Source organism: Lissotriton helveticus, chromosome 11, assembly GCF_964261635.1.
Source record: "Lissotriton helveticus chromosome 11, aLisHel1.1, whole genome shotgun sequence".
In the NCBI taxonomy this organism is placed as follows: Eukaryota; Metazoa; Chordata; class Amphibia; order Caudata; family Salamandridae; genus Lissotriton; species Lissotriton helveticus.
Genome location: NC_136072.1, coordinates 631,114,399 through 631,134,183, shown reverse-complemented (window position 1 = coordinate 631,134,183; position 19,785 = coordinate 631,114,399). Strand labels below are relative to the sequence as shown.

Below are 19,785 nucleotides of genomic sequence, written 5' to 3'. Positions count from 1 at the left end.
AACCTCAACATCATCTCTTACGCCGACGACACCCAGCTAATCCTTTCCCTCACCAAAGACCCCAACACCGCCAAAACCAATCTTCACGAAGGCATGAAAGAAGTAGCCGAATGGATGAAACAGAGCCGCCTAAAACTCAACTCAGACAAAACGGAGGTGCTCATCCTAGGATCCTCCCCCTCAGCTTGGGACGACTCTTGGTGGCCTTCCGCTCTGGGCACAGCACCCACACCCACAGACCATGCACGTAACCTTGGCTTCATTCTAGACTCCTCTCTCTCAATGTCCAGACAAGTCAACGCCGTCTCGTCCTCATGCTTCAACGTCCTCCGCATTCTCAAAAAGATCTTCCACTGGATCCCCCTCGAGATAAGAAAGACTGTCACCCATGCAGTGGTCACGAGTTGTCTGGATTATGGCAACACACTGTACGCCGGAATTACAACAAAATTACAGAAAAAACTCCAGCGCATTCAAAACGCGTCAGCAAGACTCATATTAGACATCCCGCGCCAAGATCACATCACCGGACACCTAAAAGACCTCCACTGGCTTCCCGTCAACAAAAGAATTACTTTCCGCCTTCTCACCCACGCACACAAGGCCCTTCATAATCTAGGACCTGAATGCCTCAACACTCGACTGTCCTTCTACAAACCCACCCGCCATCTAAGATCATCCAATCAAGCCCTCGCCGCAGTCCCGCGCATCCGAAAATCCACCATGGGTGGCAGATCCTTCTCCTTCCTGGCTGCCAAGACCTGGAACTCACTCCCCACCCACCTCCGCCTTACTCAGAACCACATCTTCTTCAGAAAAGAACTGAAAACCGAGCTATTCGACAAATAATGAACCCCTCCCTCTAGCGCCTTGAGACCCTCTGGGTGAGTAGTGCGCTATATAAATGCCCGAACTTGAACTTGAACTTTCCTATTCTTGGTGAGATAAGAATCTCTGGAGCACTGCATTTCTCTTATTTCCTTTCTTTGTGGTGCATCACGAAGGCACCGGCTATAAACATTTCAATCACAGGTTCTAAAAGAGTATGAATGACCAAAGAGTGGCTACCAGAGAAGAAGCTTCACAATATGGCAGCCGATTCCTGCCCAGTCATAGAAGTATGTATGCTGAACTTGGCAGCAGTTTGAATCATTCTACCTCTAAGTGTGGCTGGTCATATGGTGAAATAGTCCTGGAAGGAAATGATTCAGGAATTTGAAAAATAGGTGGTATTGTGAACTTTATTTAGCTTATGTAAGTATTCATTGCAGGGTTATGAATTCTTTGGAGTGAAGTGATTTGTAGGACCCAGCAGAGCTGGAGCATCTTTGGAGAGATGGGAGATCATTTCTATTATTTGTCATTGCTGCAAAACTTTGGAACTTCTCACCTTCTTCTCTACATTTGGACTCTGACAACCTTTCCATCAGCAAATAGCCGAAAATTTGATTTTCAGCATAACGATCTACTCGAACTCCTTCCAGTGCCGGGAGTCCACATGAAGAAAATAAGTGTTCTGCAAATAACTGCCAATCAAATCTTTAGATTGAGTCTTGAGGCCAGCTGGAAGTGTTCTTTGGTTGTGATCCTGACCCGGAGTAAAAACTATGCCCGTATCAATAATAATATCAAGAGGAAAGCAATGATGGGTCCTTGTCAACCAGAGCACCTAAAGCATTTGTGTGGTTTCTATGAAGTCCTCAGCATTTACTGGTCCTCAAAATAGAGGCCATTAAAATCCTAGCTCTTAGTGTTCTGTCTAGATGTGGAAGCCACTGTCAATTCAGAACATGACCGCAAGTGGTCTATCAAAGCTTATTGCTGGCAAATTATCAACATCGAGCAATGACAGTGGTGGTGGGGTCAATACCACCTGTGGTCCGAGTCCATTACCACCCCTTTTTCTTGCCTAGGGTGCCCAACTGAGACCAGCAAGGTTTTAAATAGAGCAGTTGCCACCTTGACCTTTTGTGTCGCTGGGACACAGAATCAGAGTAAAATGATGCAGAGGAAAATATGGTTTGCCCGAAAATAAATGCCGAGCTTGGTTATAAGCCAGATTGCTTTTCTGTCCATCAGTCTCCTCCAGAACTTTCTTGGTAAATTGGGCATTCATTGCATGTTGGTGCATGGCAAACACACTGCATAAATGTTTCCTATTGTAGGCAAGACAATTGTCATAAGGTGTTAACATGGTGACTGGAAAAACTTGTGAGAAAAACCTCAAGGAAAAAACATGTTAAAAAAACTTTACTTTCAAAAAGATTGATTTGCCAGACTCTTCTCTGCTTTTAATATAACAAGTCCTAAGAAGACATAAAAGAAAAAAGGCACTGCTCCGATTACCGTTTCCCTCGAGGGTAATGCCGCACATACTCTCCAACATCATGAGCTGCAACAGCCAAAACTTGCGGATCATCAGACACTTCAAGCAGCTTTGTTAGAATTCTATGTAGAAATTAAAACAAAATCAGTCCCCACTTTGAGAAACAATGACATTTTTCGTATTTAACAATACTTTTCACCTTCCTTATGTTGCCACAGCAGCTGTATCTTTCTCATTCTTCACTTTAAATGATACTCTTGGTGAGTAAAGTAAACAAGACAGCTTTTTTTGTAGTGTGATGTAATTTTATTTTAAACCTGTAGAACAAATTATTTACCTTAAGTAATGCCTTATCTGGTAGAGCCTATATAGCCGCAGATTCCTTACCTTAGAATTATCACCAGGCGTCAGACTGGACCCAACAATTCGTGAGCAATACGCCTGCATGGCGCCGTCCAACATGCTGGCCCATTTCTTTTAATGTATTTCCATGCAAGGAGCCACAAAGAGCACTGATCACTGGAGTGAAAAACTAGGGCTCTGGAAGGGAGAAAAACCATGACCCTAGAAATCTGTTTGCAAAGGGGGGGGGGAAGGGGGAAATGGTGCGTTCGGGAAGGAATCTGCAGCTAGATAGTGTCTCTACCAGATAAGGCGTTATCGAAGCAAAGTAACTTGTTCATCTGATAGAGACTTCTAACCACAAATTCCTTACATTAGGATACACACCCAAGCAATACAACCCCTAAGGTGGGTCACTAAAACGTCCTGAAGGACCGAACAAGCAAAGTACCCGTCCCGAGGTACCAGACTGTCCAGGCAGTAGTGCTTGGTGAACGTGTGCAGAGAAGGCCACGTGGCTGCCTGGTAGATGCTCAGGACTGGGACTCCGAGTGCTAACACAGTGGTTGCAGCCTTAGCTCTGGTGGAATGAGCACACAAACCCTTAAGGGGTTGCTTCTTGGCCACTGCATAGCAGATTTTAATGGAAAGGATGATACTTCGGGAGAAGGTCCGCTTCTGCACTGCCTTTCCTTTTTTCACAAACAGTTGGTCGTCCATCTGGAACTCTTTCATGCAGTCAGGGTAGAACAATGCTATTTTTGGGTCCAGTCAGTGGAGTCGCTCCTCTTCCTTAAAAGGATGTAGCAGAGCATAAAAGGTTGGAAGGGTGATGGACTAGCCTACATGAAAGGGAGAAACAACTTTTGGAAGAAAGGAAGTATTAGTGGGAAGAACCAGATTCCAATCTGAAGCCACAAGGATGACCTGGGCCCGGTTGTGCTTGATCTTCTTGAGAACTCTAGTCAGGAGTGGTATGGACGGAAAGGCATACAGAAATTCCGGAGCTCCTCTTGATATGAAAAGCATCTCCAAGCAAGAACAGCCTTGGAAACTCCAGTGCATAGATTTGCTGACATTGGGCGTGGAAGGGTGAGACAAACCGACCTAACGAAGGCTCTCCCCACTGCTGAAAAAGACCTATCACCACCTCCAGGGTGAGACAACATTCGTGAGCCACTAGGCATCTTCAGCTGAGTTTGTCCGCCTGACGTTCAGAGAGCTCACCAAGTGTTGAACCACCAAGGATATTCCCCAACATTCCAGACCTGTCCAGAAGCACAGGGCCTCTTGACAAAGAGCCCACGACCCCCACCCTGCCTTGTTTTTTGCAGTACCACATGGCGGTTGTGTGGTCTGTTAAAACCTGCCCTTGATGGAGGGTAGAAAGGCTTTCAGTGCCAGCCGGATCAGCCACAACTCCAGTAGATGGATGAGAAATCCGGATTCCGCCACAGACCCGACACCTCTGATATCCACCTCTCCCAGATGACAGCTCCATCCTAGGAGTGGCGCATCTGTCACCACTGTCAGACCAGGTTGAGGAGTCTGCCGCTGACCCAATCACAGTTCATTAACCACCACTGCACGTATTTTGCAGTTCTCTCACAGATCAGGACCATGTCGGAGAGATTCCCCTGATGCTGCGCTCAATGGAACTTCAGGTCTCATTGCAGAGCCCGCATATGCCAGCGGGCATTGCTCATAAGCAGGATGCAGGAGGCCATGAGGCCCAGCAGCCTCAGAGTCAGTTTCAATGAAACCCAGGATTGAGGCTAAAACATCGGTATTATAGCCTGAATATCCTAGATTTACCTACCATTCAGGAGGAAAAGCCTGACACTGCACCGTGTCCAGAACAGCTCTGATGAAAGGGTGAGTCTCAAAGGGACTCAGGTGTGACTTCGGCATGTTCATAGAGAGCCCCCGCCGTAGTCTGGAGGTGGGAGACGACTGCCTGGGGTGGGCCTACCTTCATCAGCCAGTCGATGACCTAGGGAAAGACTGGAACCCCCGATCTCCGCGGATGAGCAATGACCACCACCATCACCATGGTGAACATCTGATGGGCGTCGGTAAAGCCGAAAGGGAGCACGCTGAATTGAAAGTGCTTGTGGCCCACTATGAACCACAGGCAACGGCTGTGGCAAGCAAGACGGGAATGTGGAAGCATGCGTTCTGAAAGTCCAACACTACCAACCAGTGTCCAAGGTCGAGGGAAGACAGGAATTGAGGGAGTGTGAGCATTTTGAATGTATCCTTTTTTCAGGAAGAAATTGAGAGGGAGTACTACTAGGATAGGATAGGACAGGACAGTAGCTTTTGTTCTTCTTGGGCACCGGAGAGTAGCAGGAATGGCAACCACAATAGACTTCTGATGCTGGCATCCTCTTTATGACTCTCTTGGCCAAGAGAGCTTCCATTTCCTGGAGGAGTAAGAAGAGATGGTCTTCCGTCAGCATGTCATGAGTGGCTGGCATGGGTGGGGGGATAGTCATGAAGGGGAGATAGTAGCGCTTCGGACAATCTAGAGAACCCAGTGGTCTGATGTCACTGACCTCGAGTGGTGCAGGTGATAGCGTATCCTGCCACCCACTGGTTGCCCATGATGATCGGAGGGCAAACTAAAGGGGGCTGCAGTTGCCTTAATGGTGGACTAGTCCAACCTCTCTATGTCTGACCCACAAGGTCGGTGGATGCAGCAGGCAGATTCTGGAAAGCTTACGTGACGTGGTGGCTGGGCGGTAAAAGGCGCGGATGGAAGCCCCTTCCATGGCCACAAAAGCCAGACTGATGTAGACGGGGGCCAGGGAAAGACTCAAGGACCGAGCCGTAGCCCTGCTGTCCTTGAAGCTCTCCAGTGCAGAGGTCATCTTGTCCCCAAAGAGATGGGAGCCATCAAAGGGCATATCCATAAGCGAAGCTTGTACATCCCTTGAAAAACCAGTTGTTCTCAGTCAGGCGTGGTGCCTTAAGAACACCAACAAAGATTGTGTCCAGGCCACAAGTTGTGAACTTAGCTGCATCTCTCCCATCAGCCATAGCTTAAGGGAGTATGACCCGGGCCTCCCCTGAGACCATAGGCAGCGCTTGCGTGACCAAATCCCACAAAGGAATGGGAGTATCGGCCCAAAAATGCATGCAGTGTTCACAGACCGCAATGCAAGACTGATGAAAGAAAACATTCGGCTAAGGTGTCCGCCTCCAACATTTCCTATCTGGTAGAGTAATAGGGAGTGCGCTAGGAGTTAAGCAGGAAGTGGAGGCTTGGACCACCAAGCTCTCCTGGGTGGGGTGTTGGGTGAAGAAAGAGGGGTTCCCGGGGTCAGGGGTATGGCGGCGGTCAATTATCCTGTTAACAGGAGACTCTGTGTAGGGCTTGGACCAGGCCACAAGCAGGATGTCCGTCAGGGCTTAATTGAATGAGAAAAGCGGTTCTGACGGGGTGACTACCGGCTGAAGCACTTCCATCAAGGCGTTAGTCTTGACAGCCACCGAGTGCAGCTGAAGGTCTAGGATCTTAGCCGCTCTTCTCACAACCATAGCAAATGTGGCACGCTCTTCCGTAGGCATGGTAGGAGGAGACACAAGCTAGTATCTGGAGTGGTGTCCTGTTCAATGGCATCCGCCAATTACTCACACTAGTCCATGCCACGGTCTAGGGGCTGATATCGCCTCAGGGTCCAGTGGCCCCTCCCAATCTTCCCCCAGTCTTAGCCCATAGGAATAAGGCTCAGGCTCTGGAGCGAATGGCTTCAGTCAGCTCTGGAGTCAGCGTCAGTCGCCGCTCATTTGGCCCCATGTTGGTGATAAGAATGGGGGACGCGGAGGGAGCCGGAGGTGTTAACATCGGGACCGGTGGAGGGGAAGGATAAGGTGGTATGACCAGCGCCAGTCCGGATCAATCAGTGGATCCCAGGGGCCTAACTGGTGCGAAGGGTGGATCCCATTGGGAGGGGCCGTAATGGGGGCGGGGTAGGTAGAAACCTGTGGGGACCCCTCAAAAACCCATAGTGCCCATAAGTGTGCCATTGGGGATGGCCCACCCAAATAGGAGGTGAATGGACTCATAAAAGTCGTGGACTTGGGCAGCAGTCGTTCCGTCTCCTGGAAACTCGAGGAGGGCGTTGAGGTAAGTCCCACAAGAAGTCATCTGACGAGACGAGGGAGCGTTGTCATTCGAGGCCTGGCTATGCGGTTAAGCTTCGACTTCTTATTTTTTTCTTCTTGTGGGACTTTCCTGGTAGAACGCAACAAAGATCGATTGCTCCATGGCTGATCCTGGGACCTTCATCTCAACGGGATTGAGGCGGTCGCGGCTTTGCACAGCGAGCGGCAAGGAGCTTGAGGGACCACTCCCTCAAGGCCTTAGGGTGAATGTCGTGGCAGCAGACGCATATCTTCACATCGTGGTCACGCTAAACCCACCAGAGGCATACATGATGCAGGTCTGCCACAGACATCTGATGGTGACAGGTGCCACAGGGCTTGAAACCAGCCTTTCTAGTAGACACTCCGACACACCAGGAGAACCATTTCAATATATATAGGCACTGCGCACTTCACTTCCAGTGCGGTCAATGCTGACGCTGCCATGAACAGCCGAACGCCGCCGCCTACCTGTTCGCAGGGGTATTGCTCACAAACATTTCCTGATTCAGTCGGACGCCTAGGGATAATTCGATTGTAAGGAATCTGTGGCTAGTAGTCTCTATAAAATAGAGTGTATACAATATATTCACAGCCTAGCAAGGTTGTTATCAATATTGAAGGTTGGCTTATTAGCCATAATATGAATGTAAGAGTTAGTCTCAAATTTCTAACTCTTACATTCATATTATGGCTAATATGAACCCTTAAAATACCCTTGTACCCCAAAACCCAAACCTACCCCTGAACCCTAAAAATACCCCTATACCCCAAAACCCAAACCTAGCCTTGAACCCTAAAAATACCCCTGTACCCCAAAACCCATACCTATCCCTAAACCCACCCCTGTACCCCATAACCCAAAACTATATCTGAACCCTTAAAATACCCAAACACCCCAAAACATATATCTCAGTACCCCAAAACATATACCCCTATACCCATACTTACCTTATCCAAACATTAAAAAAAAAACATGCTTTTACCATTCATGCATTTACAACGAATTTCGTTGTAAATGTATGCGTGGTAAAAGCATATAAAATGTAATGCCCTGCGTTATAATGGCATTGCGTAATGAAAGTATGCGGAGTGATGGTATGCAGAAAGAAAGTTGCGCAATAATGGGCGTTTACCCTCCCCCGGTAAGTACATTGGTGGCACGGCGGCACACATCTCCAGCAACACTCATATTTTTTCACCTACCGCCACAAGTTCTAGAATTGCGAACTTTAGAGCTGGGGAGCTACGTTCGAATCTCGGCATCAGCTCAACATCCTGTGATTCCAGGCAAATCGCTTTGTCTCCCCGTGCCTACCACAAATGAATGTGTTCTTCTGTAATGTAAATTGTGCTCATGCCATGTTGTCGAGTTCGCGCTATATAATATTGCAAGGAAAAATAAAGTAGGGCAACTCGAGTTCACACATTACTGAACGCGCACTCTTAAGTGCATCAGCAGTGCACTGTGAATAGGAGCGTTTCACAGGCCTGTCACAGATAAGAAATGCTATCAAAACGAAATCCTACAAAACAATATACTACTGGCCGGCAGCAATTCATAACCGGACAACGTCGGGACGGGCTTGTAGTATTAAATATAAGTAATGCATTTTTTATGTATATTAACACACATTACACATAAATAAAGTTAATTATTAAACATACATTGTATTACAAGAAAGAAACCAAAGAAATGCAACAGATGATGACAGTGAATCACCGTGAGGGAATTAACAAAAGATAAAGTGCTTCTTCGGGCATTGTTATGAAGTGTTTAGAAATAACTGGATGGATACATTTTCTCAGAAGACATACAAAACCTGGGCCAAAAAATAAAACAGGATTCATACCCTGTTTCTTGGTACCATAACATTGACAACCGGGATGAAGGATCGTCCCCTCCATTTTAGTCCATGTATTATCGCCAATCTGTATTTGACCTCAACTTCATTAAAAAATCTCCGTACACAGGGACATAAATTAGCCAATATATTGTACTAGCAGGAACTCAGAGTAAATGTAGTTGAACCTACGAAGCAAAATGGGTCTCTCTCATGTGTTCTCTCAAATAGATCAAATGACCATCTTCAGCCCACAATTGTAATGTAATGTAACTTATAAAGTGCAATCTCCTGCCCTGGGGTGTCTTGGCCCTTTCGAAAATCTGATTAGGCTGAGATAGTAATTTAGTTGGAATAAGGCAGAAACGCAGAGGAAAAAAAAAAGACCTACTGATGATTAAAAAGCCAGGTTTTTAAGGCTTTTCTAAAGGAGAGTAAGGAGGGAGCAGTTTTTAATGTTAATGGGAGATTGTTCCAAAGTATAGCAGTACCCTAAAAAAGCTCTTTCCACCCAAAGTAGCTTTTCTAAAAGGGGGGACTATCCGGTTCATTGCAAGGCCCGATCGGCGCGTCCTTGCTGGAACATACCATTTCAGTTTTAATTTTTAAATGGTCTGGCCCAAGTCCATGCAAAGATTTATAGACCAAGCAGAGAGCTTTAAAACTGCATCTTTGTTTGACTGGCAGCCAATGCAGAGTCCTAATTTCTCCTCTTGCTGACTCATACTTCGGAATTTTGCAAAGGAAGCGAGCTGCCGTGTTTTGCAATACCTGAAGCCTCTTAACGAGACCTATTGCAAGCGTGAGGTACATACTGTTGCAGTAATCAATTCTCGTCAGAATTAGTGCATTGTTACCGTTTTGAGCAGTTCATGGGGCAAACATTTTTCTATTTTTTTTATTACGCAGAGGTTATTTGATTTACTTGGTCCCTAAACTTCAGTTCCTTGTCTACCACAAATCCACATTTTTTAACTTTGTTTGAAGGTACTGGTAGAGAGTCCATCTCAGGAGGCCACCAGTCTGGTGTCCAGAAGGACGGGTTCTTACCAAAAATGATGACCTCCGTTTTATTGCCATTCAATTTGAGATAGTTACAATCCATCCAGTGGCTCACCTCACTCACTTCACTTTAATTAGTCTTTATTCGATATATTTCAATCATCAAAGACATTTTACAAAATAAAAATTTGTTGTTTTTTATCCCACCCCTCCCCCCCACCCCACAGAAATACAGGATCCACATGAGTTAATACAATAAATAAACAAAAGTAATAAACATCTTCCTATCTCATCCTATTTACACTATTACACAATCTTAAAATGTCCTATGTACATCTTTACACAATCTTAAAATATCCTATTTACATCTTTACATAATCTTAAGATATCCAGCTAAGTTCATTAATGCCAACCGAAAAAAAAAAAAAAATAAAATAAAAAGTAACAACTACTTATATGGTTTGCATAGTTTATCACATAGAAAGATATACTAATCAAAAAATTCTAATAAACGCAAACAGTACGACATGAAATAAAAATCCTAAACTTATTCCAAACAGATTTTGCGTGCCCGAATTATCCACATCCAGTGGAGGAATTTTGCCATAGCTATAACTACAGGCTGAGAGGTATCTGTTCTTAAGATCCTGACAGCCTCGTTTGACGTTTTTAAACCTAACTGGATGCAAATTGGTTTAAGCCATGATCGTCTAGGTATTCTATATTCAGGGCAGGCAAATAACACATGTCCGATGTTTTCATTATGGTCCGGACAAAAGGGGCACCTTGGAGTTTGTACCTTATTCCATTTCACTATTAGGGCATTCAATGGAAGTGTCCCCACCCTCAACTGATGGTACCTCTTCCGGTCCCCTGGGACCGTGATCCAGTCCCAGTAGGATTCAAGGGCCAGTGAGTGCTTGAGCTCCAAATAATCATATGTAAAGGAACGGTCAATATGATTCCTAAAGCACTTAATCTCCACCATACTCCAATAGAGTTCACGAAGTGTCTTTTTTGGTGGAAATACACTATTTAGGGGATCATCCCACAATTGGGATAAACCCAGTGCCCTATATAAAAGTTTAGACTCTTTCAACCAGACTATCTTACTAGCAGTATCCAGGGTTCTCACCTCCAGGAAGCCTTGGGCATACTGGAAGAGTTCAGGGGTTACCCATAACCTTCTCCAGTAGGCCACAATTCTATACCTGGCTATGTCCCTAAAGCTATAAGATCCCAGATCATACTTTAAAGGTATCAATGGGGTTGACATTGGTAACCCAGTAATGTTGCGGAGAAATTTGTTCTGTGCTACCGTCAACTTGTTGAGATTACTGGACCCCCAGAGTTCTGCTCCGTAAAGAACAGCTGCTCCGACCTTAGCGTTGTAGATTTTTAGGACAGGTCTAATTGGTTTGGTATGAGATGAAAAAAGCTCCTTTGTGAGAACTCCTGCAAGTTGAGCATGTTTTGTATCTAGTTCATTTATATGCTGTTTCCAATCTAGATTGTAGGACAAATTGATACCAAGGTACTTAAAGACCTGGGTCTGCTCGAGCTGGACCCCATCCATAATAACTCTACCTCTAATGTGTTTCCGCTTGTGCATAACCACAAATTTAGTTTTGCTGGTATTAATTACAAGACCATGATCAATGCAAAATCCTTCAAACACCCTAATGGCCTTTTGAAGTCCCTGCTGGGTCTTTGATATCAGCAAGGTATCGTCCGCAAACATCAACAGGGGGATCAGCCTTCCTGCCAACCTTGGGGCATCCGTGGGCTGATGTTCGAAATAACTGATCACCCTGTTGATGTATAACGAGAAGAGTGTTGGTGCGAGCACGCATCCTTGGCGTACACCCCTCGCAATGGGGAACTTCTCAGTGGTACTACCCTGCTGATTCCACCGTACTTGTGCAAAACTGTTTTCATGCATCCTGATCAATAGAGACAGAATTTCTTTTGGAATACCCTGATCATGTAGGATATTCCACAGTTTATGGCGGGGGACTAAATCAAAAGCTGATTTTAAATCAACAAAAGCTGCAAAAAGCATCCCGCCCCCTAATAAAACTGTACGCCAATACAATAAAACAAATCTAAAAACTTGATCGATAGTACTGGTATGGCTGCGGAAACCAGCCTGCAGGGGAGATAATATATCATGATCATCTATCCACCCATGAATTCGCTGTAATAGTAACCTTGCCACAACTTTTTGTATACATGCAATCAGGCTAATAGGCCTGTAGTTGCCTGGATCCGAGCATGCCCCCTTTTTAAAGATGGGGATAATCTCGGCTCCTTTCCAGGTCTCAGGAATAGGCGAGCCCTTTGCAATAGCGTTGGCTAACAGCTGAATATAGGTGGCCCATAGGTCCTTGTCGTGCATAAACAAATCTGCAGGGATAAAATCTAGGCCCGGGGCTCTGGCTTTAGGTATACAGCTCAGAGTTTTTAGGATGTCATCTTTGGAGAAGACTAAGGGGCTCGCAAGAGTATCTGCTGAAGCTAGACATTCCTCATCGCCTTCATCCTCAGCAGCAAAATGAGTAGAAAAATGGGATACCCAGGCTTCTGGTAACACATGGTTTTTGGGTTCTCCTCTATTGGCCCCCCTTCCCCATTTAACAATGTTCCAGAAGGGTGTCATAGATCTTTCCCTACTGGCTTCGAGGAGATCCCTCCAGTAGCCTTCCTCCCAATCCCTTTTTGCACTAAATTGCACTTTTTTGTACATAACTCGGGCCTCCCTTATTTTAGTTTTATCTCTAGTTTTTACCGCATCTGACAGGAACCTATAGGCAGTCCTGCAGGTCTTGTCATACCACTGATCCTCCTTTCTTATCGGTCTACGTGGCTTCTTCTTAGCTTTCTTTACAAAAAACAATTTTAACTTGTTAAAAAATTTATCATGGATCCTGCTAATTTCAGCTATCTGGGTATTTTTATCATTTATGTCCTGGACTTCTTGGATGGCCAGGGTTGTTAAATCCCTTATAGCTGTCATGCTTTCCTCATTTGCTGCACAAATTGCCCATCTGATGTGTCTTTGATCATTGGAAAGGTTTATCTGAACATTTTCCCTCTCTTCCTCATTTGTCATCAGATCGAACAATTTAAAAGTTAAAATCAATGGGTCGTGGTCACTTTCCACCCTTGTCTCAATCCTCATATCAAGAACATTCCCCCAATTCTCTTTGTTAGTCAATATATAATCAATACGACTATGAGTAATTCCATTAGAGAAAGTAGGGGCACCCTGTTTATCTGATAATGTTCTTCCGTTAGTGGCCCTCAGCCCAGACTCAACACATAGTACTTTTAACTGTAATGCAGCCTCAGACCATCTTTTGATGGGTAACAAGGAAAGCTGTGGGATTTCCCAAAAGAAGTCCTCTTCAATAGTGAGGTCAACATCCTGATTATCAAGTGGTTCAAAACAACAATTAAAATCACCACCAATAATGATATCGGCATTCAGACAGTGTTGATTTAATAGAGTATCCAACAGTTCAACCGCCTTAGTGGGTTTACCACCCGGTAGGCCCCTTGAATAGATGTTAAAAATAAAGATGTCCCTGCTTGGCGGTCGCTGTAATTTGACCAATAATATATCAGAACTATTGGTATCTATTTGTAACACTGAGTAATCATTGTTCTGCTTAATCCATGTTACCAAGCCACCTTTTGCCCTTCCCCTTGAGCTCGGGGTGGCTGGAATGAAGTAATGTAAATATCCCTGAATTGGATCCGGTTCTAGCTGCCAAGTCTCCTGAAAAAGGATTATATCCTTTGAATCCAGGAAAGTTAGCAAATCCTGTGATAGAATCTTGTTTTTTAACCCTGCAACATTCCAGGACATTAAGGTACGTTGTATATTGATATTGTCACTGGTAGATTCTATACTATCAGTTTGACCTTCACACTGTTGCTGGGTAGAATCATATTCACATACATTATCATCTATAGCAGCCAATTCAAGAGCCAAAATCTCATATGACTCAAGTATATCATTATTAATAGTATGTTTAGAACATTCAATACACTGGTGAGCATTAATCATATTACCAGACTCGTCCTGTATGTTGCTTACATTAATCAAAGCATCAGTTAATCCAGTATTTGGCCGGGTGCCCGTTTCCCTGACCGCATGAGTGCCAACAGGAATTAGGAGGTTTTCAAAACTATTACCCAGTCAATCACAATCATTTAGCCCTGATAAGGCTTCATATCTATTACCTAAAACCATACCCCAATCATTAAGGGGAACCCCTTGGCCTCTGTTGGCTCACCTCACTCATACTTGTGCTTAAGTCCGCCCCCAGATTGGTTTCCGCTTTGGCCAATGATACCACAATTTGGGTATCATCTGCATATGAGACCAGGGAGAAGCCCGTTGTGTTGATGATGGCAGCTAATGAAGTAACAAAGATTGAATAAAGCTGGGCTCAGAGGTGAGCCCTGGGGAACTCCACAGGGCAAGGAAAACAATTTGGAGGTAAACTGTCCTAACTTCACAATATTTTGTCTATTTGCCAGAAAAGATAGCAGGAGGTTAAAGGCAGTAACTTCTATCCCAAGCCTAAGCATACGGTCAGCCAAGATCTCATGGCTGAATGTATCAAAAGCTACAGAAAGATCCAAAAGGATCAAAGCAGCTGTCCCACCCCTATCCAGAACTTCTCGTATTTCTTCTGCAGCTATCACCAGAGCAGATTCTGTACTGCAATGCTTTCTAAAACCGTGTTGGGTACCATCAGCCAGAAATGTTCCTCCAAGTATTCAGAAAGTTCTTGGTTCATTATTTTTTCTACCAGCTTGGAGTAGAAAGGAAGTCTGGATATTGGCCGATAGTTATTTGGGTCTTGGACGCACAAGTTGTCTTTTTTTAATAAAAGAAGAATCAAGGCTTGTTTCCAGACAGAGGGAAAGTACCCTTTTGCAAACATTCTCAAAAATGTGCCCAAGATTTTGTGCTACGTGAGCAGGGATCATATGCATAATGTTGGGGGGGGGGAGGGGGGGAGTGGGAAGGGGGACACAGGTCTTGTGGCGCGCCCGATTTGAGGAGCCCGATAGACTTTATAAGTTGTTATTCATTTAGTCGAACTCCAGAAGAAATTATTTTTACACCCCACCAAGCACTATTATTGGCTTAAATGCTGCTTCTGTCATAATGTGTAAATTCTATTCTGAAATCAGCACTGCATGATGTAACTGAAAATAGTACACACAGTCTCTCAAGGAGTCTCAAATCTAAAGTACAACTAATGCAAAAGCACTTTCGCTTATGTGTGTATTTTTTCAACAAAACTTCTTAACGGATCTAGTGGTACTGACAGATGTGTAAACCCATTTCTTCCACAGTCCATAAGTATTTTAACAGTGAGGTAAAAAAAAAAAACTCCTAATTTTGTAGGCACCAAGTAATTAAGCCAGTCCTTAAAAGTTCATTACAAAATGACTTACTTTAGAAGCTCGTAATTTTTTTCATTCAACCGTACAGCATTCTCTCTCCAAAATTTTTCTGATTTGTGCACTGGACTCCATTCTAACCTTCCAGACTTTAATTCAGAACTGTATTCATCAAATGAGCTAGGACGAAGAGCAGATGTGTTTCAATATACAAGTCAGAGAACAATAATAACAAATAAAAGGTAATACAAATATTCAGTATACTCTACAACTAAATATGACTGGCTGCTTATAAGAGGTGCTGCTGAACAAGTAAGTTACCTTTGGATACCCGAACTGCAGATTACTCACCTTTAAAATATGCCCAGGTGCCAGACTGGATTTAGGAGATTTTTCAGCACAACCCAACAGTGCCTTTAGGTGGGGTAGTGTCAACCCACTCCACGGGGTGAGATTGCAAGAGTTGCATATTAGTGCAACTCAAGCATGTTGACATCAGTATCTTTCTTAACACAGTCTTCATCCTCAGATGCAAGCTCAAAGAAGCCATTATTTGTTCCAGTGTACAGATCTATAATTTGGGTTCTTTTTAGATGGGGGGGGGGGGGGGGTGGGGGAGAGTCCATTACAAGGAAAGGGAGGATGGAAGGGTGGAAGGAAACTTGCAGTTTTGATCCACCAGAAAGAAAATTACCGAAGGTAAGTGCCTAGTTCTTCTGATAGCTACTTCAAGCTGCATCCTTCCCACATTTAAAATAGATACCAAATCAGGACTTACCCCGCTAGTGGGTATGTGAAATGACTCAGACCAGGAAATTCTGCCGTACAGATCGGGAAAAGTGCCCGTCCCGCTGGACCAGACTATCCAGGCAGTAGTGCTTCATGAGCATGGGGAGAAACGCCCACGTAGCAGCCTGGCGAATGTCCATTACTATGTGACAACATGGTGGTAGCTGCCTTTGCTCTGGTGGAATGATCATGCAGGCCTTTTGGAGTTGCTTTTTGGCCAGCCCACAGCAGATCTTGATTCATAACAATATATTGGGAGATGGTTCTCTTTTGTACCACTCTGCCTTTCTTAGCTCCAGTTACACAGCCAAAAAGTTGGTCGTCCTGTCAGTATTCTCTGGTCTAATCACTATAGAAGCTAATGGTCCTCTTTAAGTCGAGATGACTGAGCCTCTCGTCATCTTTGGAGAAACTGAGGCATAGCAATGAATGCAGACCAGGTGAGGAATTGCCATATTTGGAAGGGCGTGACAAATTTGGACAGGAATGCCACTTTTGTCTGGAGGACTAATTTGTTCTGGAAGAAAGATATGTAAGGTAGTACCACAAAAAGCCAGGAGTTGTCTCAATCACCTGGCTGATGTTATGGCAATGAAGATTACTATCTTGATGGTTAGTTGGTGAAGAGGACAGTTGTACATTTGTTCTTAGAGAGTGCCCATTAGGAAAGTTAGTAACAAATGAAGGTGCCACTGCAGCTTCACAAATGGTGTTGGCGAAACCATGTGGATCCGCCGCTTCAAAAACACACATCACAACAGATGGCTTGAAGAATGGCTGATCAGGTACAAGTAAGAAGGCCAAAAGGTAACCTTTCACCGTTGCCACAGCAAGGCCTTACTGGGATAAGGACTAATAAGACCGGAAAATATCACAGAATTGTGCATTCAGGGGTTGGATGTCTTGGGAGAAACATCAGACAAACTTCTCCTAGCGTTCTGAATAAACATATGTTATAAATGGATGCTGGCTGCTAGGGTGACACTTATCACTTCGGGGAGGGGTTGTGGAGGAAGACTGAAAGCCGTCAACAGGCACAGTTCAATCGCCATGCAAGGAGGCGCAGGTTATGTAGGCTTGGGTGTAAGACTCGGCCCTGCTCCTGAGATAGGTGGTCCTCCCACACTGGCAGCAGTATTGGTATACAGGTGCCCACGTCCAGAAGTTCCGGGTACGACATTCTCCTAGCTCCGTCCAAAGCCACTAGGATGACTTGGGCTCAGTCATTCTTGATCTTGTTCCGCACCTTGGGCAGGAGGGAACTGCGGAAAGGCATACAGTAGACGCAAACCTCAATGCTGGCGGAAGGGGTCTCTGAGGGAGGACTTCCCAGGGTACTCCAATGCGCAAAGGTTTGGACACTGCACGTTCTATGGTGACACACAGATCGAGCTGGGGTTTTTCCTATTGCTGGAAGACCCCCTATGCCACTTCTGAGCGTAACTGCCATTCGTCATCCACTAAGCAACAACAACTGAGTTGGTCTGTCCTGCCGTTTAAAGATCCTGGGCACTGCTGAGGAAAAGGGGAGATGCCCTGAGGGTTCAGCCACTGCCAGGAGGTGCAGAACTACCTGTCACAGGGCCCACGACACCATGTATGTTGCAATACTACATGGCAGTCATGTTGTGCATAAGGACCTGTACCTGTTCCCAGTTGATGGTCGGAAGGAACGCCTTCAGTGCCCAGCTGATTTCTCGCAACTCCAGCAAATTAATGTGGAGGAGACAATCAGCCAAATAACAATCTTCTGACGGCCCATTGTGAAGGAGTCCGGCGTGACCTCGTGACATTGATGGAAAATACAGTCTTTATCTGGAGGTGGTCCAAGACTGATTTTGGTGAGCCCGCATTGATCAGCCAATAGTCTAGATACGGGATGACTATACAATCGCCCTCGAAAATTATTCTGTGACCACCACAATCATCTTCGTCAACATCCAATGGATGATAGTGAGACTGAAAGTGAGCACAGCAAACTGAAAATGCTCACAGTCCACCATGAACCGCAAGGACGGCCTTTGGGTCGGCAAAGCGGGAACATGGAAAGAAGTGTCCTGCAGGTTTAGTGCCATCATCCAAAGCAGATAGAACCTAGGCCAGCATAAGCATCCTGAATTTGTACTTCCGCTGAAGGAATTGAAAGGTCTAAAAGAGGATGAAAGCCTAAGCCCTTTAAAGGAACAAGGAAATAACGCGAGTACCATCAAAATTCAGATTTCTGAGGTTGGGGCTCTCTGTATGGCTCCTTTTGTCAAAAGAGCCAAATCACCTGGCTTTCAGGAAGCGATTTAAGACATTTTTGTTTCAAAAATGTCTTTTTTAACGTCCTCCGGTCTTACAGCGCTGGGATGCCCGAGGGTAGCCATGCGCTATACAAGAAAGTATTCATTCATTCATTCAACTTCCTGCAGCAAAATGGACAAGTGGTCCTCCGAAAGATGCTATGATGTAGGTGGAAGAGGTGTGGCTGGGAAAGGAATAGCACTGAACATTCTGCGGGACCGCCTGTTAGATGTTATGGCCTTCCACTGATGGAGAAAATAACTAAGTCTTCCTCCTCCAGCGGGGTTGTGTGCAGCCAAGGGTAAACTAAAATTAGGAGTCTGCTGCCGGAGGGACAGGAGACTTGGAGGTTTGCTGTCCCTGTGGGCCTGAAAGCTGTCTTTTGGATCCCTTACCCCAACCCCGAAAGGAATGGTGTGCCTGTTAGGTTAGTGAGCCTTGGTATTGCCTATAAGTGAAACCCCAGGCGAAGCCTCGAAAGTGGTGGAACTGTTGAGGATACTGCCTTATGCGTGTGGAGAAACAGAGGGAGGGTGCTGCATCTCTATTTTCTTTAAAACGCTCTCGGGTGGAGTCATCCTTATGGTCAAAGAGGAGAGACCCGTCAAAACCTGAGAAGTCAGTCTATCTTATCCACATGTGGTGCCAGAGCATCACAATAAAACCAAAGGGGATGATGGACGGAGTGTTGAACAATGCTAGCACTAACCCCCAGTCAACTGATCTGGGTTTAATCCATCATCATTTTTAGCTCACTCCCCCACCCCAGTTCAGGCATGGCCATATGCAAATCAGTCTGACCCTGTGCCTCATGGAAACAGTCCAGCCTGAACTGCCAAGCCTTGTCTTCCCTGGACCGGAAACAAGCATAGGGACCGGTTTCTGGCTAATCAGCCGTCATCAGCCAGGCTAGCTTGAATCCAGTGGCAAAGTGAGCAAGGGACCCACATCTGGGCATACCCTGCCAACTTAGGATGAACAAAGCAAAACCAAAGGGGATGATGGACGGAGTGTTGAACAATGCAAGAACTCACCCCCAGAGACTTGTTCTGCATTCTGTCCATCAACAGTTCTTTTTGCATTTGTCACCCCGAGTCGGACGGGTATGCTCAGACGTGAGTCCCATGCTCTCCATGCCACTGGAATCAAGCTCTCCTGGCTGAAGAGGGGTGAAACCCCGAAACCGGTCTTAGGATGTTTGTTTCGAGTCCAGGGAGGACCTGGCCTGGCAGGTGGGGCTGGACTGTTCCCATAGGGCACAGGGTCAAGAGTGATTTGCATATGGCGGAGTCCAAACTGGAATGGCATGGTGAGCAAAAAAAAGATGGATTTAGGCCCAGATCTCTGTACTGGGGTAAAGGCATGACATTGTTCTGCATTCTGTCCATCAATGGTTCTTTTTGCAGAGCATCACAGTAGTCACAACTGCTCAGCCAGAATAGTTGGTTGTGTCCAGACATGGACATATGCCACATTTGACCATGTCCTGGCCATTCTGTTATGTTAAAAAAGACTTGTTGAGCGCACATACACCAAACAGTTTCTTGGCGCTTAGCCGAAGCAGTTAGACACTAGACTATGAATTTAGTTGTAAGCCTGGGAGAAAAGCCATGTCTTAAGTAA

General features: G+C 45.3%; 1 protein-coding gene across 2 annotated transcripts in view; it reads right to left on the bottom strand.

Moving 5' to 3' along the window:
* Nucleotides 1-19,785, bottom strand: part of ATP6V1H (ATPase H+ transporting V1 subunit H) — a 172,651-nt gene that overhangs the window by 18,355 nt on the left and 134,511 nt on the right. For both annotated transcript variants that reach the window (XM_078666460.1, XM_078666461.1), the window contains 2 exons: nucleotides 15,142-15,267; nucleotides 2,347-2,448 (listed from right to left, as the gene is read on the bottom strand). In XM_078666460.1, coding sequence (XP_078522586.1) covers nucleotides 2,347-2,448; nucleotides 15,142-15,267 — 228 coding nt within the window. The remainder of the gene's footprint in view (nucleotides 1-2,346; nucleotides 2,449-15,141; nucleotides 15,268-19,785) is intronic.